At 35.0% G+C, this 25,734-nt stretch overlaps 1 protein-coding gene across 6 annotated transcripts in view; it reads left to right on the top strand.

Annotated features, from left to right (window-relative positions):
• LOC122798227 (probable 2-ketogluconate reductase) overlaps positions 1-25,734 on the top strand; it is a 609,788-nt gene that overhangs the window by 296,099 nt on the left and 287,955 nt on the right. For 5 of the 6 annotated variants that reach the window (XM_044067001.1, XM_044067004.1, XM_044067005.1 and 2 more), the window contains one exon: positions 24,338-24,719. In XM_044067001.1, coding sequence (XP_043922936.1) covers positions 24,338-24,719 — 382 coding nt within the window. The remainder of the gene's footprint in view (positions 1-24,337; positions 24,720-25,734) is intronic. The other variant, XM_044067002.1, reaches the window with a different exon arrangement.

Consider the following 25,734-nt stretch of genomic DNA (forward strand, 5'->3'; position numbering starts at 1 on the left):
AGACTCTTACTTAAGTGCATTGACCCACAGCACTTCTCCTGTCCATAACTCTTGAAAGTATCATTAGTTGACAGGGCTGTGACAATTCAGATGAGAGCGATAGAACCCACCTAGTCAAAATAGGGGAAGCCACTTCAAGTAGTAGACCCTTAACAAGAGGTGTACCACAGAGGTCAGTCTTGTGGCCTCTGCTGTTTGGGATATACTTCTCAGAGGTGCAGGCCAATTCTAGTGGGCTATGGCTGACCAAGTTTGCAGATGACTACAAGCTGGGTGCTATCATCAATTCCCCTAGTTATGTGGACATCGTCCAAGAGGGTCTCACCCAAACAAGTGACTGGTGCCAAAACATGGCCTCAAACTGAATGCCAAAAAATGCATCATCATTGCTTTTGGGGAGAATGATGTTCCCACAAATTATCACAATGGGAACCCAGGTTAATAGCAAACTGACTTTTGAAAACCATATTGCCTCCATTGTACAGAAAGCTATCTACATGGCCCACCTCATTAGTAAGGGTATCTTCCAAGGACAAGGTGGTCATAACATCCCTGTATTCTTCCCTTAAAAGACCGATTATTGAATACAATGCCCCTTTCAGTATGTAACTCACAAAGCACTTGCAGCAGCTGGAGAGACCACAGAGATTCCTCACCCAGAGAATCCAGGTCCAAAAACATCTACCCTACACAGATAGGCTAAAAGCCCTGTCCCTCTACTCAGTCTCCTACATACTCCTCAGAGGTGACTTCTGTCTGGCATACAAAGCAATCTCAGACCCCGCCCTGATTGGACTGCTGCATATCCGCAAGTCAAGTTCCACTCAAGTAACCTGCACATGAGACCTCAACCTGGTCTGTGACATCAATAGGACTTGTTGGTGGGATAGATTTGTGTCCCAGAGACTCCCCTTTTGTGGAAAAGACTCCCTCTCCACGTAAAGCAGAGTACCTCATTAAACCTTTTTAAGCACAGCCTGGATAACTGGATGGGGAACAGAAAATACATCCCTGGGATTCCACCTATGCCCCTGCTGGACAGTGGCATAGGGTGCTGACTTGTTGGAACATTGGCTAATTCTTAGCCAGGCTGGTAAGGACCTCAGGGCCAATAGCCTAGTAACTTCCTATGATCTTATGATAACCACCCGTGTCCTATACAAAATAGCAAACAGTCATCTTCCTCCAAGCCCAGTATCAAATCACCTGCAAACAATACAGCTTTTGACGTTACCTTACAGCTGAAAATAATAACATATATATATATATATATATATATATATATATATATATATATATATGCAGAATGGGAATACCCCTGCATTCTGTTATAGCAATAATAAAATAATTCAGTCATTAAGTCTTTGTGGAGGAAATCTCATTAGGTTTACTGCCATTTCCAATTTCCGGCAATGTATGGCATGAGTTTTAAAAAGGGGAAGGGGTTCCAGAACCTTGCAAACAGATAATGCACTAACTTTCCTTTACTAGCAGTTTTATCTTCTGTCACAGTAGACTGAAGAGTAGCAGGATCACCTGCTGTATCACCATTCAGGCTACTAGTAGCCTCTTCTGGAGAATCAAAAGTGTGCAGGTATACAGGCAACCATATATTTAAATTAGCTGGATATAAAAATGGCACTTCCATTTGTTTGCCCTGCACATACTTATTACCTTCCAGAATGCTGATCTATGTGCCCTGGTTTCAGAAGAATAATCATTGTCTGCCCTTGCTTTGTTTCCATTAATGGGCATGGTTTATGCTCCAGTCCAGAAAGCAATGAGCCATGTTTCTTTTAAGAAATAATGGACAAAGTGCACCACCAGTGGTTCAGGAATGTTGTCTCTCTTTGCCTGCAGCATAAATACACAGTGCACACTCTTGGCCAGAAGTTCATTTTCTAGTGTGTCAAGCCACTCCATCTGTTTCTGCTTTATGCATACTGCACGGTCATTCTTTTCTACAGATTCAGTTACCACTAGTATACATAGATTTTTGTTTATTTGGTCTTATGGTTCCAATAACATGGGTTCCATATCCCCAAATCATGCTTCAAACCACTGCTTTATTGTCTCATGGTTCATAGGTTGGTATTAAGCTACCTAGGGCCTATACAAGCCTAGCCATAACAATTCCCTGGCTATTTCTTCCCACAATATTTACTTCCCTGGACTCCTGTCTAGCAGGGTGACTGACGTGATCCCCGGAGTGAATTTCCTATCTCCCATCCAATCATCAAGGTTCCTTTTGAAGTGGGCCAAAGAGGCGCTCTGTTTGACATGTATGGGCAGTCTATTCCAGAGTCTGGGGAGGCTCTGGGTCAGGAACCTATCCCTCCAGCATGTTTTGTTCATTGTGATGACAAGGTTTTAGATCCCTGGAGCATGTGGCTCTGAGGGATTGGGATTTCTTTAAGTGTAGCATGTCCAACAGCTCTGGGTTTGACATGGCCTTGCACGTTAAGCAGAGATCACCTCTAAGTAGACGATATGCAACAGAGTATAGCTGGAGTTTTTTTAGATGGTCAGCACAGGGCATCTGCTTTAGGCCTGTGGTTCTTTTAGTGAGGTATTTCTGTGGCCTTTCCAGTTGTTGAAGATGTCTTTAGAGATACATACCAAATGGGGCATTGTATTCTATAATGGGTCTAATGAGGGATGAGTACAGTGGGATAATGACCTCCTTTTTTCTGGATGAAAAGCCCTTAGTGATGAGGTGTGCCATATAGAAGGATTTCCTGACTGTTGTGGCGATGTGGTTATTGAAGGTGAGACCACTGTCCACTTGTGTCCCTAAGTCTCTTATTACACTTTCAGTGCTTAGTGTACTGCCACCATCTCAAGATCTAAACTGTGTTAATATAGCTGATACAGATGATCCAATAAATCTACCTCTATATCCTTGATTGCATGGTCAGTATGTGCCTTATAGCCTAATTAATCTTTTGGGTATCAGCCAATATCAAATCAAACTTTTTATCCAACCCTTCCATCAGTTGTTGCTTTTCACAGCTCCTTTATGTCACTGGGGAATTCACCCCACTCACTTCCAAGTTTGTTGGCAGGTTAAATATGTTTGGGCATTTCTTTCTAGTGGGCTTTCTCTCTTTAGTCATGCAGATAGATTTTTAATTTCCAGTTCTCACTTAATTAAAAATTTCCTCACATCACACATAAGCTCAACAGTAATAACTTTTTTTTTAATCAAGAGAGGGAAAGCACTAAGAATCACTGATCTCTTGTGGCTACCTATACTAGAAGTCCGACAGCTGTTATACTGTTTGTTGAAAAAATAATCCACAAGTACTTTTTTGTATTTGTTTCAAATCAAGTGGCCTATAACTTTTCTTATTATCTTGTGACTTTGTAAAAAAATAAGCTTGTATTTTGAAAAAATTCTGCCTCCAGTGTCTGAGTGGCACTTTACAATGGCTATATATTATTCAATGTATGTAAGTGTGCATGCGTACTGTGTGTGTGTGTGTGTGTGTGTGTGTGTGTGTGTGTGTGTGTGTGTGTGTGTGTGTGTGTGTGTGTGTGTGTGTGTGTGTGTGTGTGTGTGTGCATGTATATACAAAGCTTTCAAAACCAAAGGTAAAAAGAACAGGAACCCAAGAACTTTGCAACAAACATTAAGAAACAATTTTTTTTAATCCATTAAAAACTTTTATCCCTTCACTTCTGGGAGTGTCAGCCAAAAGACACTTCCTTTTATATACACTCCTAACTAATTAATTAATCTACTCCTTAAATGTACATAAACCCACCTATTCATAAAAATTCAAGGATAATAAATACAAAAATAATCAATACATTAATAATAAATGCATTCACTAATGCATTTTCTAAAAATCATGCATTAATACACATGAAAAAATCCCACATAATAGCGATAATTATATTAATCAGAATATTTTATAATTTAACAGTGTGAAGTTTTAGAACCAGCTGTATTGAACTATGGTCATTCAAACCAGGGGCTAAAAAGGCATTTAATTTAAACTGCCACAGCGATTCTTTATACTCCAGCCTATTCTCACACTTCCCTCCATGTGGATTAATTTCTACCTTTTCCAAAATGCCAAACTCATTTTGAGTATTGCTAAATAATGTTTAAACAGGGCATTATTGGCATTCTTATTTTTAATACTGTACATGTGCTCGTATATTCTCTTTCTGAGTGGTCTCTCAGTTTTTCCCATATACAAATATGAATATTTCATACAAACAGATAAATAAACAATTCCCAAAACTACACCAAATCCCTTACTTTGCTTAACATTAGTTCTTAAAATATTCCCCAGTTTTATACCTTCTTCCTCAAGTAGATAAGGTCATTGATTACAAAACCCACATTTCCTGGTACTTTGTCTACAGTTTTTTTTTTCTTTTATACCCATAGAGTTAGTTCTTTCAACCATAGTTTTAAATTCCATCCTGTTTTAAAAACAAACTTCATAGCTATTCCAACTACACCAGGGTTAACTTTTAAAATGTTAAAATGCCTGTTAACAATGTCCTTTACTTTTTAGAAAGTATTGTTAAACTCAATTGCCATTGCCTTCTCAAAATTTGTGGGGGTCACAACTGAGGGCGTCTTGATCATCTCCACCAAAACCAATACCTAAAACTGGTTTGCATTTTTTACCCTTTCAAAACTTCCCCACTAATTTTATTGATAAGATCTTTGGGATGCCCACTATCTGAAAACATTTGAGAACTTTTATCTAGTTCTTGAATAACATCTTCTCTTTTGAGGTCATCCTTACTATTCAATTACACTGTCCTTTAACTAAACTTTTTTTCTGTGAAAGTGAGTGGGCACTGTTCAGTGGTAAATATGCATTACTCAAGGTGGGTTTCCTGAAAATATTTGATTTAAAACCCTGTTCAGTAATTTCTATGGTAGTATCCAAATAGTTAATACTATTTTATTGTAATAATATGTAAACCTAAGAAAGGAAGTTGTGCCATTCAAATAATCTAAAAATTTAGGAATTTAAGTTTCTGGTCATTCCCACAAGATAAAAACATAATCCAGGAATATTAAGTACAATTTAATATAATTATACATTTCTGAACAAAAATATAAGAATTTTCCCAAGCTGTTTAAAGAGCTCTCCCACAAAAAATAAGAAGTTGTTTTCTAGCACAAAAGTGGTTAATTTCAAAATTAAATTAATCTGTCCAGTATCCAAAAACACAATCAAATGTAACCAAACTATCAAGAATCAAGAAAAAAGTTAAAACTTCTTTCAAAGGAACTGAGGAGAATAAATCTACCAAGTCTATTGTAAGGAATGCAATTGTGGAAATGTCTAGATCTGGAGGTAATCTCCCTCAGAAATCCAAATAATCCCTCAGCACATGGGAATTGTTCTTAAAGATATGTTTCAAAGACCTATCAATAAATACAGCCAATGGGTGAGATTTTGATCCTGCAGCTGTCACTATCAGCCTGAAGGAGGATACTCCAATTTTTTATGAACTTGGAATTAATTTTAAATGAATTAAACATAGTTTTAGAAATTATCTCTTCAGTCAGTAAGTCTTCTAAAAAACATATCAGTTTTATGATACACAATGCTAACTTAATTTCTAGAGACATAAATATATGAATCTACTATCCTGAAATATTTGAAACATTGCACACAATATTCTATGGAATCAAAGAGCACTGCTCTGCCACCATTATCTGGTTTCATAATTCAGATATTTTTTATCACAAACTAGGTCCTCCAAAGTAACTCCTTCTTAAATGGTCAAATTATAAAACTTCTTAGAGTTTTTGCTGCTAGCCAGTTTATAGATTTCCTCCATACAAGCCTGTTCAAAGGCTTGAATAACAAGGTGCAAGAGGGCATTAAAAAGGCTTTTTTCCTTAAAAAATACTTTTTCATAGTAAAAAATCTTCCCTTTTCTTCTCAAAAGTTACCACTAGATTTAATTTTCTGGTGAACAGTTTTAGTTCCACCAGAGTGTTAGTTATATTAAATGCTTTTTAAGTAATGAACTTCAAACCTTTTTCAAAAATAGAGAAATGCTTTGAAGTAATCTGTACCTTACTATAATTAAAAATGTTGTACTCCCTTAAGAAGTGTATGATCCCATTCAAATTAACCACTATTTTCATGTCTTGCCTCCTTTTTTGCTCCCTATTCACTGGGGAAAATACACATTGCTATAGAAACCATTACTGCTATATTCAGTGTAGTTACCTATGCACTTTGACTTCTTAATGGGGGAACTCAGCTCCACTTTGGGTTGTTCACTATTAATCAGATCAGTATTTCCAACACAATTCAAATCATTTCCACTCCCTAATTTTTCCAGATAATTTGTGTTAAATTTCTCTTCACTAGTAGTTTTCAAAGGGTTGGCAGTCTTGTCCATATGTCGTTTCAAATCCCTATATAGCTTTTTATCTTGTGCTTGGTAACATCACAATATTTCTGATTGATCCTTATAAAAATATTATTATACATCATTTTATAACTATCAAATAGTAAATCACTCTTTATTTGTTTATTCAAAACATCTGCTTCATTCAACAACTTAATTTCTTTTAATCAAATTTCTTTTTATTGAATATTTTCACAAAATATGCAAAAGAAGATAAACAAGACATATACATGTGGCACAGTTGATGTTACAGAATGCATACCATAAGCAAGTAATAAAAGATATTGCATACTTTACTAATTAACATTCAAATCAGGTAGATCTACAATTTTGTATTAATATGAGGATATGCTTATATTGTGATTAGTACAAGAACTTTTATCATATAGCAGTTCTCTTGTAAATTATTTTGCAATTGCGAGCAGTACTAGAGGTATAACATCAGCCTATAGAATGATAATTTACTCTACTATACCATATATACATATATACAAATACGTCACCTTAATTATTGTGGTTATTAATCTCAACTAAGTGATGCATTTACTACCCTTATATAATTAGCATTTAACTTACTGTTTATGACAGAATATCAGTTAATGCTTTGCAGTACCTCTAATAGTAGGTTTGGTTCTTCTGACTTTTTATGTAAAGCTTCCTGGCCAATATATGTTTTATCACCATTGTTTATATTCTAACCAGGTTAATCTTGATCTGTCTATCCAGTTTTTCACTATGTAAGCTTTTATTAGAGTGTATAGTGTTACTGTAATGTGTTTAGAGAAATTATTATTATTGCATTTAAATACATGTAGTATAGCTGTCTCCCATGACAATGTGAATTTTGAATAGCCTGATTTCTCTAAAAGGAATCTTAGTGATATCACATACATATAAATCAATAGCAAATATTAAATATCAAAAAACAATTCTTTTTTCAAAGTTTTGGGAAAGTAAAGATAATACCATAACGGACCATCAAAAGGAGGTAGCTATTAGAAATACTATGAAACTGGCACCATATAAAAAGTTAATATACACACAGATCATGATCTTCAACAATGCCTACCATACACCTGTTCACCTTAACAAATTCAACCGATCCAATTCAACTCATATTGTCCCTTTTGTTCTAATAAAGAGGCAGATATGTTATATGTTTATAAACAGCTTCTTAATGTTACCCCATTATTATATTTAGTCAGTAATCTATTGTAGATCACATAGGGATGTAAATTTTTCATAAAAACTGTCACTATAATCCAGTTCATTGGGAAATTTATAAACACAAAGACCTTGAGGGATGATGCGTCACTTGATACATTCTTCAAGGTAAGCATTGTCTAACCAAAGTGCTTTAAGTTTGAGAAGCTTATTTTCTAAACCATAAATGCCATTTTTTAATGAAACCATAGAAGATTACTTAAAGGGCTTGTTTAAAACTTTTGAATACCTCACACCCTGAAACATAATTTTATTTAAAGTAATATTGTCAAGCCAACTTTGATAGTTAAATGCATCAATAAAACCCACAGCATGTGCACACTTAAAACCATTGCTGCTATTAGACTATAGGTTTGGCACAGTACCTTGTCGAAATGAGATTTTCCAATTGCTAGAACCAGTAATACACAATTTGGAAGTGTTTTCACCAAATCAGAATGTCCATGAGAGTTCAAAGAACCTCCATTTTCATTTATTCTATGGTTTTGTGAGCTGTACCACAATGGTGTCACTTCCTCTCCTTCTCCTCTCCTCTGCAAGAAACCAATAGGACATGGCCCTGAAGTACCAGGAATTTGAACAATTGAGAGGGTTGAGAAAGCATTTCCACTAGGCAAGTGATAAGTAATAATCATATTAATCAGAATGCTTTTATAATTTAGCCTAATGGATTAATAAAACAATTTTTTAATTGTTTCTATGAAGTTCTTGAGTTCCTGCCTCCTTTTTTGAGCTCACACCACGCTGTCACTTCAGTTGTTCTGCTGGTGATTTTTGGTGACATTTGACGCCTTGATCTCAGTGTTTTTTACTTTTCATACAAAGCTTTGGTAAAAACCAGTCTAGGTTTTTTTTAAAGCAAAACTGATGTTTGGACTCTAAATAAAATTTGCTGTCATAGTACTATGTGCTGGAAGTTCATTTCTATAGATGATTATCTATGACTTGAAACACAAATAATGGAAAAATAAGAAAACCACTGTCCATGGTAAAGAAAAAGCACTAAGGCTTTAATATTTTATCAGGCAAAAGAGCTTAGTCTGTGAATTTTGTATGTTAATTTATTTTATGTTTAATTGTGTGGAAACATTAAAGCGAGTGCTTTTTCTTTACCACGGGCAGTGGTTTTCTTATTTTTCCATTACTTGTGTTTTAAGTCATCTGTGTGGTGGGTTGGAGCAGTTATCTATGATTTGATTCCAAGCAGGCATGTCACTGGGTTGTACATCTATATATCTTATACCTTTATATCTATGTATATAGATATATAAATGTAAATATATATATATATATATATATATATATATATATATATATATATACACACACACACACACACACACATATACATATATATATATATATATATATATATATATATATATATATATATATATACATATATGTATGTATATATATATATATATATATATATATATATATATGTGTGTGTGTGTGTGTGTGTGTGTGTGTGTGTGTGTGTGTAGGTCTACTTCAAAGTATCGAATTACCACTTCAAGAAATCCCACATTATTCAGACAACATTGCCAAAACTGCAGAGCATCTAACACCCAGAACATCGAGAACTTTCTATGGGAAAAGAACCACTTGGCCATCGTGGTGAATTTTGTCCTTTCCCCACTGTTGTGGGATCTTGGAGTTGGTATAGTTAGTTAGGGTGGGAGGGGGGTTCCCCCACATTTGTGGGTTTGATTTGCTTTGTTTTTTTTTTTTTTTTTTTTTGTTTGTTTTATTATGTTGGGTTAGTGTTTGTTTTCCCGAGGTTAGTTTTCGATGTTCTGCAGTTTCAGTAATGTCATCTCGATGATGGGGGATTTGATGAAGTGGTAATTTCATGCAGTGAAGTAGACCCGTTATGTATACACACATATATATATATATATATATATATATATATATATATATATATATATATACAAAAAGCACAATAAAAAAACATGCTTGCAGAAGGAGTTATATCCAGCCATAAATCTGAATCAAATTTTCATACTTATTTAAATATATAACAGATTCATTTAAAAAGTTAGGTTCATCATCCCACAAAAGCCCTGCAATCATTGAGTAATCTTCACCTCATATGAATGTGAATACCAAACTTAGTTGCACCAGGGTTATAAATCTCAAACTACTCCATGTATAAATCCACATATATGGGACAAATATATCCCCATAGCTGTGGATAACCTTTGATGTGAAAGTAAAGCTCATTCATTTCCAAGACTAATCATAACAAATCCAATAAAAAATCTCCAAACTCAGCCATATATAGTTTACCTGCCTGTAACTAAAATTTAATAGCAACTCATCCCATTTCATGCAGAATTGCTGTATGAAGGCTTTCTATATCTAAGGTGCATAACAATGTAGAATTAGAAATATGAATATGGTAAATTAATGAAATAAATCCAGTGGTGTCCCTTGGCTTTTGGGGGATGGCAAAACCAATATCCTAAATTAATTTGTTAGATTTTTAAATATGTATGAATTTGGATTCAGATTTATGTCAAAACACATATTCTTTCTATTGGTTTTTAGGATGTCATTATAACAATGCTGTTCATTGGTCAGTGTTATCTACATTATGTAGAAAGCCATTCTCATAGAACACCCTGTCATCAGCTATTAGTTACAAATCCAACGAAGACAAACCAGCAAAAATGAACCAGTAGCCGAAAAAGTCTCTATTCCACAAACACTTTATTATAATCAACTCTTAAAGTGCGATAAATCCACATACACTTTTCGTTGCGACACGTAACGCTAACTTCCTCAGAAGACAAACGTGTGTTGAATTATCCTAAATACTTATATAGTCTTACCTTGATTCATAAAGCAATCATTCAATCAATCAATTCATTTAATTACATAAGTCATAAAATCAATTAATTAATTAGTTTACCTAAAATCGAACTCCATAACTAAAAAGCAGATACTAAACTATAAATGTAACTATAATTTAAAAACATAAAATTATCATACTTTAAAATATTGCAACCATCAATTCATTATAGCGTTATAACCTACAGGACCATGAAGCTAAAATGGGGACGACACTAATACTGTTAGCTTAAAATAACCTCAGTTCACATTACTTGATTATTAACCATGTTTTTTTAAAACTTTTATATATATAAAAAGATGATATATAAAAAATTATGTAAAAAAATAAATATATATATATATATATATATATATATATATATTTAATACATATTAGTACATATTTAGAACACTTTCAAAATAAATAATGTACTAAAAAATAATAAATAAAGGATATACTTAAAAAATCCTTAAATATTATATATATATATATATATATATATATATATATATATATATATATATATATATATGCTTAAACTAGCCAGGATGAACTAATATAATACTATATAATATTATGTAATAATAAAATATCTAATTTAAAACTATATAACTGACGGCTTATACTTATTGATTACAGTATTACAATTCCAGTAATAACAAATTACCTCTCCAAATTCTTAAGCCTTAAAATACATTTAATAGAGGACATTTCATTAATGCCAGGAAACTGGTTAGCGTTCGTTTTCAATTGCCATATAAGCTCTTTTCTCTCCAGTTTTAAGGGCTCATAGCCCCCCCTAGGGTCATCAGGTACCTGATCTATTGCTTTAAATTTAAAAGAGTGACCCTCATTTACATGGCAATGCCTGGCAAGCGCATTTTCTAGCTTAACTTTGTTGATACTGTACATGTGCTCGTACATCCTTTCATGTAGCTTTCTGTCAGTTTTACCAATATAGAAGGCTGCACACTTTACACATTTGGCCATATACACTAATTGTCAGCTACTACAATTAAATCTTTTCTTTATTCTGTAAATATAATTCCTTAATGTGAAGGTGCAGCCTTCTTCAACAAACTTACAGTAATTACACATATTACATTTAAACATTCCAGCATTTGTTGGTATATCACAATTCTTAATTTGCAAAATTTCCTTGAAATTCAGCCCTCTTTTATAAATTACTCTAGGTTTATTAGGCAGTAGACATCTCAAATTACTATCCATGGTTAATAAATGCCAATTTTTACATAAAATATTTTTGATGTCTTGAGCATCCAAATTAAAACAAGTAATGAAACTACACAGATACGGTAACTTGTTTTCAATCTGTGTTTCCTCACTTAAAAGGGGACTTTCTGTCACAGACCCCCCCAACAAAGGGATATACATACGTGCCCATCTCTTATTCTTAACCTCAGTGGCAATTTCACAAACAAATTCATTAGGGTAACCTCTCTGAAAAAAGAATCTTTCCAATAAATTACATTCTTCTAAGAAATCGGTATCTCTTGTTATCATCCTAGCCGCCCTAACCAGTTGGCCTTTAATGACTGCTTTTTTCTGATGGGTAGGGTGGCTACTTGTAAAATGTAAAAACATATTCGAATATCTCTCCTTCCTGTAAATAGTAGACATATACCTTTGATTAACATAATCTTTTTTTTCAAATCAACATCCAAGTAATTAATAGAGTCTTTACTATATTTAAATGTAAATTCCAAAAAGTCAGTGCTACTATTAAAAAGTGCCATCAGTTGGTCAATCTCGTCCTGTGCACCTTCGTACAACATAAAAATATCATCGAGGAACCGGGTGTAAAAAACTATATTATCTTTAATTCTTTCATTCTCCAGCACGCTGTTCCTCTCCCAAAATGCCATCACAAGATTAGCAATACTGGCACCGCACGGGGACCCCATTGCCACCCCAATCCAAATTTCTTTATTAAATAGTATAAAGTTGTAAGAAAGAACCATATCTATTAACTCACTCACTAATTGGATTTCTCCAAGGGGTGCCCCTAGGAGCCTCAACATGTCGGTAACCCATTCGATCACTATATTATGTGGGATACATGAGTAAATGTCTTTAACATCGACAGTAATAAAGAATCCCTTAGCAGAAAACTGTAACCCATCAATAGATTTCAAAAAAGACCATGAATCTTTAGAAATCTGTTTTTCCACTTTAATATATTTCTGCAGGATTTTATCTATTACTTTTGCACAAGTGTAAGTCATACTATTTCTACCATCCACTAGAGGCCTCATAGGCGGGTTATGTAAATCTTTATGGACCTTTGGGGTCCCAAACAGTACTGGTATTTTTACACTTGATTGTTGGAGGAAGTTGTACATGTCATTATTTATCCTTCCTTCATTGTACAGTTCTTCATACAAAGATCTAATTCTACCATGTGCCTGGTTCATTTCATTCTGTGATGATTTTGAGTAGGTGTCACTATCCAAAATAAGTGACATTCTTTCAACATAATCGCTGTTAAACATTATAGCCAGCCCACCTCCTTTATCCGGCTTCATTACACGTATAGGGGCTTGTTTTAATAGGTTTATCAAGTCCCTTTCTTCTCTTGTCATATTATAATTATATCTATTTTTAACAACCTTCAAGTTCCACAAATCCATTTCCATGATTTTTTCAAATAATACTAATGAAGGATGAAGGGGAGGATTGTAAACACTAGAGACAAAATAGTCAGATTTCTCACTAAAATCACCCCCCATCAAAAACAACAAGTTAAGTTTCCTAATAAACAGCTTCATGTCGATTAAAGTATGGGCTATATTGAAAGTGGTCGATGGTACAAAGGTGTAACCCTTACTCAATAATTCCACCGTGTCTTTACAAATAGAAAGGCTAGGTGTAGTTAAAGATCTTAAAGTCAGCTTTAGAATTTGTAACAATAGTACATTTCGGGTAGTCATTAACTAAAACCATAGGTAGCGACATATCAGCTACCACTTCCTCCTCCTATTCCTCAAAGCTCTCTTGTTCTGTAGTGCCGAACTCGAGGCTTGCCCTCGAAAATTTGGGTTCGCCACCCTTTTAGTATTGTTTGATGTTCCATTATTCCTATTTGTGTTATTAGTATCTCTCAAGTTGGTCCCACCATTACAGTTCGCCTGCTGCACCAACCTCTCACTCCTCCTGACACTATTTTCAACATTGGGTGTTGATTCAAACTGGGGGATAAATGCAGTTTCAGTTTGCTGCACATTAGAAACACCTTCTGTTTCACGCTGTCCCTCAGGGTTCTGTACATTATTATAGTTACTTGAAAATGTTTTAAATGGTTGAGGAAGGTGGGGGTAAGCTTTACCCTCACTATAATCTTTCAAATCTCTATTTATCTTCTTAATTTTGGTACCATTCATTTTTGATAGATGGTCATCTATACTTAAAAAACATCTATCATATTCAAATTGGTATCTTACAAAATTATTGTCAGTTTTGATAGACTTGTCCAAAATTTCTATTTCCCCAAGTAGGGTATCAACCATCTCTTGATAGTACAAACAAAACACATCAAGCAACTCCAAACCATGCTTGTCAAACAGAGCAATAAGTGCAGCATGAAATGGAGAGCCTTCTATTAGGCCCGCAGGGAATTGCCAATGTCTTAAGCCTTTAGGCACTATTTTCAATTTGATGCACTCACGGAAATATGCAATTTCCAACTGCAATTTCCGTACTTTGAAAAGTTTCTCGTCGAACAAGTTTAGTTTAAAGTTAATATCTTCCCTTACCTCTAGCTCTGTAGGTAAACTACTGCTTGGTTGTAATCCAGTAAAAGAGAAGGACCTATGCACCCAAGTAGAAAGCGATTCTCTTCCTTCAGTTCCTGTATTCTGTAATCCAGCTCCTGCTGGATTACCTCTCTGTTCACCCTGTACTCCGACTCTATTTAGGCGCTGAAAAGTACCCAAATTAGCCATTGAAACTGTCGATGCTGAAGCCCCTTCGGGTCCCTGAACCACGTTCGGCGTCACAGTTAGTGGAGTCCGATTCACCTCGTCCATCCGTTGCGATAGTCGGTCGACCTTCTGGGTGAGCAACTCAATCAAGGCAGTAAGGTTCCCTTCACCTTCATTTTGGTCCAATGCGGAAGTAGAGGCACTAGTGGGTACCGATTCCATGGAAGTAACTACTAATCACAAATCCAATGAAGACAAACCAGCAAAAACGAACCAGTAGCCGAAAAAGTCTCTATTACACAAACACTTTATTATAATCAACTCTTAAAGTGCGATAAATTAGATATTTTATTATTACATAATATTATATAGTATTATATTAGTTCATTCCGGCTTGCTAGTTTAAGCATATATATATATATATATATATATATATATATATATATATATATATATATATATATATAATATTTAAGGATTTTTTAAGTATATCCTTTATTTATTATTTTTTAGTACATTATTTATTTTGAAAGTGTTCTAAATATGTACTAATATGTATTTATATATATATATATATATATATATATATATATATATATATTTATTTTTTATATATCATCTTTTTATATATATATAAAAGTTTTAAAAAAACATGGTTAATAATCAAGTAATGTGAACTGAGGTTATTTTAAGCTAACAGTATTAGTGTCATACCCATTTTAGCTTCATGGTCCTGTAGGTTATAACGCTATAATGAATTGATGGTTGCAATATTTTAAAGTATGATAATTTTATGTTTTTAAATTATAGTTACATTTATAGTTTAGTATCTGCTTTTTAGTTATGGAGTTCGATTTAGGTAAACTAATTAATTAATTGATTTTATGACTTATGTAATTAAATGAATTGATTGATTGAATGATTGCTTTATGAATCAAGGTAAGACTATATAAGTATTTAGGATAATTCAACACACGTTTGTCTTCTGAGGAAGTTAGCGTTACGTATCAGCTATTAGTTACCACCCAGATTTATGACAGACAACATCCCCTGTTACCAGTTCTTATGGGTTAAAAGAACATAAAGGGATATTTTGGATAGGGACAAACAGGTTAATGATTTGGCTGAAAGATTTATGTCTGAGCTTTGTTTAGTATTGTAAAACACTATATATGCTTTAATTAAGTTCAAGTCCAAGAGGATTAATGGCAACAGCCAAGCACTAACCATTGACTCGTTGGAGGGGATTTGATGGATTTTTAAGATGGATTTGTCACCTTTCCTAATGCAGATGTTTTCTTTCTGTGCATTGGTTACAAGAATGACTCAGTTTTCTCCTATCCCAATAATCATGAGTGCCACTGATTGCCCATTTCCTCTCTCTTCAAGCTCTTCAGTTTCCTGTTGAATAAATAATACATGGAAATTGTTTGAAAAAAAACCAGGTCTGATGAAGTCCTCAGATAAAAGGGATTATCCACAATAAATTCATTCAGTTAAACATTGAAGTGACGTGACCACCTAACACCACTTCTTGAACTTTTTGAGCTTGTTGATGTGCTATTTGTAATGCATTGTGAACATTTCTACCATTACATATTCTGTGGGCCACTATCCTAGGTCAACCTCAACTCTAACATTTAATAATTAGTTTATCCTGGTGTACCCTTTCTTATGACTACCAACAAGTTTGTGAGATTTAGTGACTAAGTGTATTTCTTATGTTACATGTTTTTGGATGTTTGATACTAGTTCAAAATTGGCAGTTTTGGTTGTAGAGGATTATACTGGAATTATGATAATGTGCTATAAAAATATCAAATTTGCAAAATAGTTTTATGATTTATACATATTTTGTTATGCACTGGCTTTCATTCAACTGCTTTGGTTGTAAACTATTTTTATGTAAAAAGAAAACAAATTTCCCATGTTTTTGACTGTAGAAGGCATAATTTGATTGGTGGTTTTCATGCACTGAAGAAAGTCTGTTTAAGTGTGAAACCTGATCTGTGTGTGGATGTGGTGGAAGCTGACTAATAAAAGCATGTACTAAGAGCTTGCATAAATCGGGGGCTGTTCTCTGTCTTTTTTTCCATAGCTATGTATATTATCTTTATATATATATATATATATATATATATATATATATATATATATATATATATATATATATATATATATATATATATATATTTATAACTAAAATTAACCGCGCTCAAAATAAATTGAACGAAGAGAAGAAATTTTAACTAAGAAATGAACTTCGTGACAATAACAGCATTCAAAAAATAGAAGTTAATTTCTTAGTTATATATATATTTATATATGTGCCCAGGGAGCCAAGGTTGTCTGCAAAACTAGTGATTGACACTCATTTGTTTTATCATTAATGACTAACTGCTGGTCTTTTATTCAGAAGGCTAAATTGGTGACAAACTGGGGGATTTTCCCTTTCACTGTGATATCGACACACTGGATTTGGTATTTAATAGCAACAGTATAGGGAATGCAGCCCTGCAAGAATGTTTTTTTTTTATTTGCAGTTCACGTTTTGGAGCTTTTGCTCACTTGTGATAACAGTTTTTCTTTCTGCAGTAATAGGTGGTTGATCAAATCGCTGGAAAAGAAAGGACAATATTCTGACTCAAATTATTTTACTCTGTGTGTTGCTGTAATAAGGTATAAATATCAGGATTGTATGTTGAGGCTTTACCAGCTTTCATTAGGTCAACAGTGTGCAAGTCAAGACATGTTCTTAGCTAGTTAATAGGCAGATAGTTCAGGAAAACATTCAGAAGCCTATTCCAGATTTCTAATTACCCCAAAACACTGTCTGGTTAAGTGACTTGCTCAGGTTACACAGCAGGCAGAGGTCATTAACAGCTCATACGCTTAATCATCTGGACTAACTTTCAGTTATCTATATTTTTACCTTTTTTTCATTTTACATACTATACTATTGCATTATTAACATACTTTAATGTCATTTTTGGCAGTACCTCAAATCAGCATGTGTGAGACTACAGTACAGATATGCAGCCGAGCCAGGTATGGAAATAAGGTATGTAAGAAAAGCTGATGGAGGGATGCAGAAGTCTAGGAAGTCTGCCAGAGAAAGAAGGAGTACAGGAAAAGTGGAAGACAGAAAAGATGGACCAGGCTAACAAGAATTACTAACTGGCTAACAAACAGGCTAAGAGAGAGGAGTTGAAATAGCAAAGAACAAGGCATCGTAGACACCCTACGAGCTTCTGAAAAGTGACTCAGCAGATTGCACAAAGAAACTTTATCAGGCTGCAAGACAAAGACAGAAAAATAAAGAAGACAGTCATCCGACACCCTTCATAAGGGATGTCAGCAACAACCTGCTAATCAGTACACAGGATATCAAAGGCAGATGAAAGGAGTACTTTCAGCAACTTCTGATTGAAGAAAACCTCACAGAAGCTGTATTGTCCCAGACACAGCCTGCAATGATAGAAGAAGAGGAGCCCACCATAGAAGAATCAAGAACATCACTAATTAAATGAAGTCAGGGAAAGCAGCAGGCTCAGATGTGATAAATATGTTGAGTGAATAAGGGCCAAAATGCTCCAAAGGGTACTCATATTATTTCGGAGAAAAATGCATACCCTAGATGACCGGACAATAATCATTCAAGTGCCAGTGTAGAAGAACAAAGCAGACATTCACAACTGTGGCAATGTAGAGGTATCAAACTCCTGTCACACTGCATGAAAGTTCTGGAGAGGGTGACTGATAAACAAATGCACAGAGTAGTAGAAAATAAGATGAGAGGTGACCAGTTTGAATTCAGATCAAAATGTAGCACAACCAGCCCAATGTTTGTCGTGAGACAGACAACTGAGATGATGCTAGAGAGGAGGAAAGATTCCAAATGTGAGACAGACAGCTGAGATGATGCTAGAGATGAGGAAAGATTCCAAATGCATATTTCTAGACATGGAGAAATCATATGACTAGGACACAAAAACTGATTTATGGCAGTTCTGCTATGATGGTTTGAAGTCACAGAAACATTGGTAGAATTAGTATAGGCTGTGTACAAGGACCCAATGACACAAGTAATAACAGTGTTCAAACTCACAGAGGGATTCTCAGTGGGAATGGATTTGTATCAGAGTTCTACTCTGAGCCCACTACTGTTCATACTGGTGATGTTCTACTTTAGCAAACAGGTTAGGGAGGACAGATCAACACAGCAACTGTATGCAGATGATGTGACATTGTAGGCAGATTCTGAACAGCGACTTCAGCAAATGATAGAGGAATGGGATGCAAAGCTGAATCACTCAGGATGAAACTGATTACAGGGAAGACAGCTGTAATGACAGCAAATAGGGGAAATCACAAGAAATTGAGGACTGAGATAGCAGGGAAATAGAGGAACAGGTTAACAGCTCCAAGTACCTGGAAAGAGGTGGTTGAGGCGAAGGTAAGTCTGAATGAGGAGATTAAAGCTAGAATCAGAGGGTCTGCAGCCAAATGGCAGAAGATGTCAGGGGCAATGACTGATAGAAGAATGTCAAAGAAGCTGAAAATTAAGGTGAACAAAACAATGGTGCAACCAGAACTACTGTATGGTAGGGAAACCTGGGCAGTGAAAACAAGGCAGCTGAAGAAACTAAAGGTGATGGAGATGAAGTGCCTGATATGGGTGGTAGGGTGTACACTATGAGACAGAAGAAGAGATTAGGTCATTAGACTAGAAGCCTGAGTAGCTTCAATTACAGAGAAGGTCAAAGAGAACAGATTATGGTGGTTCCTACATGTGCAGAAAGCAGAAGATGATCTCGTAAAAAAAGATTTGGGTCAGGCAGGAAGAGAGCAAATGGAAAAGAGAGCATCCAAGAAAGAGATGGAGGGATTGTGTGAAACAAATGTGACAATCAGGCATGACTTTCCAAGAAGGTAGGAAAGTGGCACTGAATTGAAAGAGATGGAGACAGTTGAAATGGCACCCTGGCCCTGCGTAGAAAATGGGAAAAAGAAGGTTGATGATGATGATGATTGATGATGATGATGATGATGACTATTTTTTATAAGATGTGAAGCATGATTAATGAATATATTACCACAATGAGCAGAAAGATTTTCTGGAGGTCAACGTTTGAGGGCAATATCACAACAAGGGTGGCTTGGATAACATTACCTTTTAGTGCTAGTTCTTGAGCCTGTAAGAGAAGGCTTTGATGGCATTTATAGCATGCTTAATATGAAGCTGAGTGAAGGATAACAGTTAATTTGGCCTTGGGGTTCATCCAGTTATCTTTATTTCTTGCAGTGGAGAAGAGATGCAGTTTGTAATGCAAGGCTGGCTGGACTCTTTAATTTATTAACCTACTTTTATGTCATTTTCTGGAAGGAAATGGTAGAGAAAAATACCAGGCTGTGAATTGATTGGCATTGATTAATGCAATTTTTAAGTTTGGTTCTTTTCTCTCTTAGGTCATAGTTTTAAAGTGGTATGGATTTTAACTATGGTAGTTACAAAGTCTCATGTTTTTAGCTGGATTTATTTATTTAACATTTGCTAACCGGGAAAGTCCGACTTAGAACAAAGCCAAGTGTCAGCAGAGGCCCAGGGTGAAACGCTTCAATTGCCTGTCTTTTTAATGTGGGAGAAAAACAGAGCACCCAGAAGAAACCCACACAAATGCAGGGAGGACATGCAGACTCCACACAGAAGGCACCCCAGCCAAGAATCGAGCCGGAGAACATCTTGCTGTGAGGCGACAATGCTACCACTGCGCTGTCCAGTAACTTGTAATTATATTATTAATTAAATTAATAATTAATTAATTAATTAATTAATTAATTCAAAATAATATAATTAAATTATAGATTTAGTAAACATTTTGACATTTACAAGTAATGTTAATGAGGACAATAAGTGTTATTTTATGCACAATGGAAGCTCTTAGGTTTTGGAGAAATTTTCTGTTATTAAACAAACAGTAATAAGTCAGAAAAAATGATGCATCACACAAAGAGAACATATTAAGTTATACCCATGGAATACATGGCTAAGAACAGATCCATCAGTCATCACATCTGCGGTAGAGACAATCAGGAACAGTCTGAAATTCAGGACATGTTATTCCAGTACTGTTCAGGTGAGTAAGCCTAGAACTGAACAGGGGAGACTGAAACCAGGCAGAGGGTGTTGTGACAGGAGTGAATATTTGGGGGAGGGCTGTGAAAATACACAGTCAGGAAAAAGTATAGTGACCAAAGAAGATAGATATCTCATGCCTGTAATTTTTGTGGTGCAAAACATTGTAAAGACTATCACAAAGCCTCTAGGAAGTCATTCATGTCAAGCACAGAGAATGTCTTTTAATTAATGATATTCTTAATGGTGCTTGAAAGATTTACTGAATGCATTTACTGGAATGTACTTGGCTTTAAAATTTACTGAAGTGAGATGGACATGCATGACTTAACACCACACAACATTATCTGGGCAAAACAAGTAAACCCACAAGGTCTCCCTTGAAATGCAGTGGTCACTGATTTCCATGCAGGTACTCAGGATGTGATCAAAAGTGGTAAAATAATTAAATGTATTTTGATGGTGAACATATATATATATATATATATATATATATATATATATATATATATATATATATATATATCATAATCTTGGATTTGAAACTGTGACCTTTTAACTTTTCTTAGGTTTTGGGTTTAGTAATGATTACAGCAAATGAAAAGGTAAATATCAACCAAGACATTCCTGTTAGAATGGCTTCATAGAGATCTGGGCATTAGAAATTTGCTGTGTTAGCTACATGCAGATCCAGAAAGAGATGACTCATGGATGTATGCTTCCAGAAAGAAAGAAGTGTAAGTGCATGTATTTATTTTATTAACATCTATTTGTATCATTCGACTCACTGTGCAGCAGATGTTACTTTGATCAAGGGTTACTAGAATTCTAGAGGATGCACAGTGCAGATTTTGTGATTGACTTATCAACTTTCATTCTTAGGTTAATTGGGGCAGCTGGGGTTAACCTGTAAACCAAATCTTGAGTCACGTCAAGACCAAGGGCTGAAGGAGATCAAAAGAATCTTGCACTGCAAAGATTCACATTCAGCATTGCTACATATCACTGCACTGTACCGTATCTCATTGCTTTGTATAGTAACTACATCCATTAATGTATTTCCCTGTATTGTGTATCAATGCTGGTAAGAAACTCCAAAGTAAGGAACTTTGCAGTAGACCCTCAAACAAAGTAATAAGATAATTTAGCATTATTCCTGATGACAAGTATAGGGTATCGCTGTTAGACAGAGGTCTGTAGTGTTATGACTTTGAGTATAAGAGGTTATAGTATATCATTTTGCTTTATTTCAGGACAAAAAAATATACTAGAGTAGTGGGTAGCTTCAGTAATCCTTGCAATGTGGCTTGTGTTTGTTGTATAATTGTGTTTGTGGTATAATTGTGGCAAAAGGCAGAATGAGATGCTACACAGAACAGTGAATCAAGTAGAGACCTCTCCTATGGTATATAAAAACATGGGAAATGAGCTAGACTCTGTACACATCAGAATAATAAATGTAACCATAGTGGAGAGCAGATTCATTTAAACAGAACAAAAGAATACTGTTAAGTTAGTAAAACAAAGTCACTTTTTGAAACTGTTACACTGCATTTTAGCCATCACACACACATTTCACTTTAGAAATCACTCAGTGTTGTTTTTGTTGAAAAACACTCCATTTTTTAGCACACTCATTTTTTATCGTTGAAATATTGTCAACCTAAAACAAGCTTGGCATTCCAGATTAATCTTGCTAGACATAAATCAAGCTTCCCAATTAAAAATTAAGCAAGCAAGCCAGCAATAATGCTTGTCTCTCTCTCTCTCTGTCTTTTTTTCATGTGTGGAGGAAGGAGATGCTGATCAGATCTAATGAATTACAGTTCCAACTGCTAAATATTTAACATAAGATATTCCTCCAGTAACAATATATCTTACACCACCTTTCAAACATTTGGCAGAGGAAAATCAAAATACATGTACTAATAATAAAATAAAGGTGAAGCAACTTAATATATAGCCCATTTTCTAAGCACAATAATGCCTAATGTGGCGGGTGTTTCGACCGAAATAATGAGCTGTTGAGGTATATTATGAGGCTCATCACTTCATAGCACTAAGCCATTTTAGCCCTGTAAGCTCCATTATTTCCCTGTAATAGCCATTCCATCAAGCATGAAACTGCATTATCTGTTAAATTGTTTTGCATTTGTTTTATTATTAGTATATGTTGCTGAGCTGAGCAGTATGGCTACACAAAGCTACATGTAAATATAGTAGTCTGTGAGTGCCACATACAAAATTAGTCCTTTCCACATCCTAGTACACTGCTCTTTTAAGGATTCTTTTGTAGTACAGCAATTCAGATACCTGTGCAACATAAGGTCTCCCCACAACAGTGGAGAACATACATAAATGCTTGCAGTTGTTACCTGCATTGCATCAATGCTTTCCAAAGGGACAATCTGAGCAGGGTAAAGGTATTCCATTTTTCTGTGTTCAGACTGTTGATCCAGGTGAACAGTATAGTAAAGTGTGTGTTAGTATATTGTGTGTGGCTAAATATCTTTGTGTTTTTTTTTTTGCATTTGTGTATGTCTGCCTATGTAAATGTGAGTGTGTGTGTGTGTGCGTGTGTGTGTGTGTGTGTGTGTGTGTGTGTGTGTGTGTGTGTGTGTGTGTGTGTGTGTGTGTGTGTGTGTGTGTGTGTGTGCGTGTGTGTTTGAGTGCATATTTATGTCTGAGTGTTTATGCAAATTTTGTGGACTTGTCTCAGCTCTGCTCCCCTCAGCCTCCCCTGTTAGGTAGCCGCTCAGGTGAATAGTTCTGTACAGAATCTGTCTGTGTGTGCATGTATGTCTGCATATGTCATTTATGTATGCATGTATGTATGTATGTATATATGTATGTCTATGCCTGGGCATGGGAATTTGCCTGTGTGTTTCACTACTTACTTGCACCAGATGGAATGGATAATAGCTGAGCTATTCTTAGCAATGTAAATTGGTTATTAATGCAGCTCGGCATCATGCAGATTGTGCATAGCTATGAATCACATGACTTTGAAGCAGAACAACTTGCCCTATCTGGGCAATGTGAGTTGTGCTTCAGCAAACTTAACCATGGATGCCCCCTTATTTCTCTTATTATCTTTTACTTTTAGTATATTCTGACATATGCTGCAACACCAAAGGCTCCTGCAATACTAGCATTAAGTATGCTGAACCTTAGGGGTAAAGGAGTATTCTCTAACCACAAAGGATAAGTGACCTTGGAGTAAGTATATTTAGAACTCATAAAAGGATTGAGTCAATGCAATGAATAAAATATACTATCCTTTTAATAGTAAAAAATGTGAGCTCACATTTTTTACTATTAAAAGGACTCAAGTATATTTAGAGATGTAAGGGTGTGGAGGTATAGAGGTGCTTGCATCACTGTAAGAACAACTGTTTTTATTTTATATTTATGGTACTGTCCATCAATATTGAGCATCAATATTGGTTTTGCAGTATTAGTAAGCACATTAATTTTTGGTGTATTGAGACAATTCTAGTACATTATGCAAAAGACATGGATGTCCCAGTCATAAATGTTGAGAACTGAAAATCATATCGAGTTACAGCCACAATATGCTACATTCAGAAATGTGCAGAAATGTGCAGAAAGGTAAGGCTGCAGTCAGATAATTTGGAGTTCATAACACTTACAATCATTCACATTTATTTTAATTTAATGCCCATTGTTTCTAATGCATATATCTGTTCAATTCACTTCTAGAATGATTTCAAGTAGTTTCTAATATTAAATTATAATATTTTGATACAGTTTTATTCTACTTTTATGCAGCAGGTCATGGAAAAGCCATACCTCTTACTAAACTGTGAAAAAGGAGGAATCCATGGAATTCATGTAAAGTTGGCTGCAATTCTGGAAGAACATTTTGAAGTCATACCATATGATGAATTTTTGAAAAATAAGAATTTCTATTCACACAAGATCAAGATCTTTTATTTATGGACCTATGCAAATGCTCCAAAGCACAGCCTCTTACTGTGTTTGCCCAACCTGAAAATTGTTCTATCTCCGGGAGCTGGACTAGACCACTTGGATTTGCCATTGATCTCTAGTTATGGAGTGAAGGTTGCCAACACTCCCCTTACTGTTTCATCTGCTACTGCAGATTTTGGTATGGCTCTGTTGTTGGCATCTGCTAGAAGCCTAATAGAAGGTAAGCAACATATATAACATATGTCCTAATACTGCCATGAAGACTATTACTTCTGTGTTCAATTGGTCAAAATATGACTTTCTGTGTCATACTTCAACAAGAATATCTGCACATAAATTTACTCAGTGAAATCAGATGGCATTTTCAAGTGCTGTCAGCTCCTTGTCATTAAATGTAATGAACTCTATGGCTACATTATCTGAGTAAAAAATAAATAATTTTGAGTTGGAATTGGTTTCAGAGATAAGAGCCTGTTTCGGTCAATTAATTTGTAACCAAGCAAAAAGGACAAACTCCAAAGTGCAGATGACTTACTATGGCACACAAATCGACAATTCCAGTGGAACCAATTAAGGCAGTTTATGAAAAGTTTTATTAGAATGTTAAGTGCTTTCATTCCTCCTAATCAGACTTCTTAAGAATATTAAAAACAACTAATAAACCATCATTTAAAAACCTTCTAACAAAAATCACATGATCAAGTTAGTCCAAACAATGAACTTAATTAACAAATTTAATTAATAACCAATTAACTACATATACTTTTAGCTATTTATTTACAAGAAAAGTCCAACTGGGACAAACCTCATTTTCAGTGGAGGCCCTAGGAGAAATGCTCCAGACACATGTGTTTGGAATATGGAAGGAAACTGGAGCACACGGAGGAAACCCATGTGAACAAAGGGAGGACATGCAGACTCTGCACAGAAGGTGCCCTAGCTGAGAATCAAACAGGAGAACCTCTTGCTGTGAGGTGACAACATTAACCGCTGCACCACTGTGCCACCATTTCAAGTTAAAAATTATATTCCATAATACTTTCATTTTAAAATAATATTAACAGCACGTTTCATTTAACCCTGGGGAACTAGTGGCGTCTAACATTAACTGCCACTTAAGTTCACAACTTTCAACATACTCCTCTGTAATTCTCCCTCAAGGATCACACATTACTTGTAACAAAAAAAACTATGTTCACCTTCTTTTTCTATGTGTCTGTGTAAAGCATTGGTGT

This window comes from Protopterus annectens, chromosome 3.part1, assembly GCF_019279795.1.
Source record: "Protopterus annectens isolate FY-2018-M chromosome 3.part1, PAN1.0, whole genome shotgun sequence".
Lineage (NCBI taxonomy): Eukaryota > Metazoa > Chordata > Ceratodontiformes > Protopteridae > Protopterus > Protopterus annectens.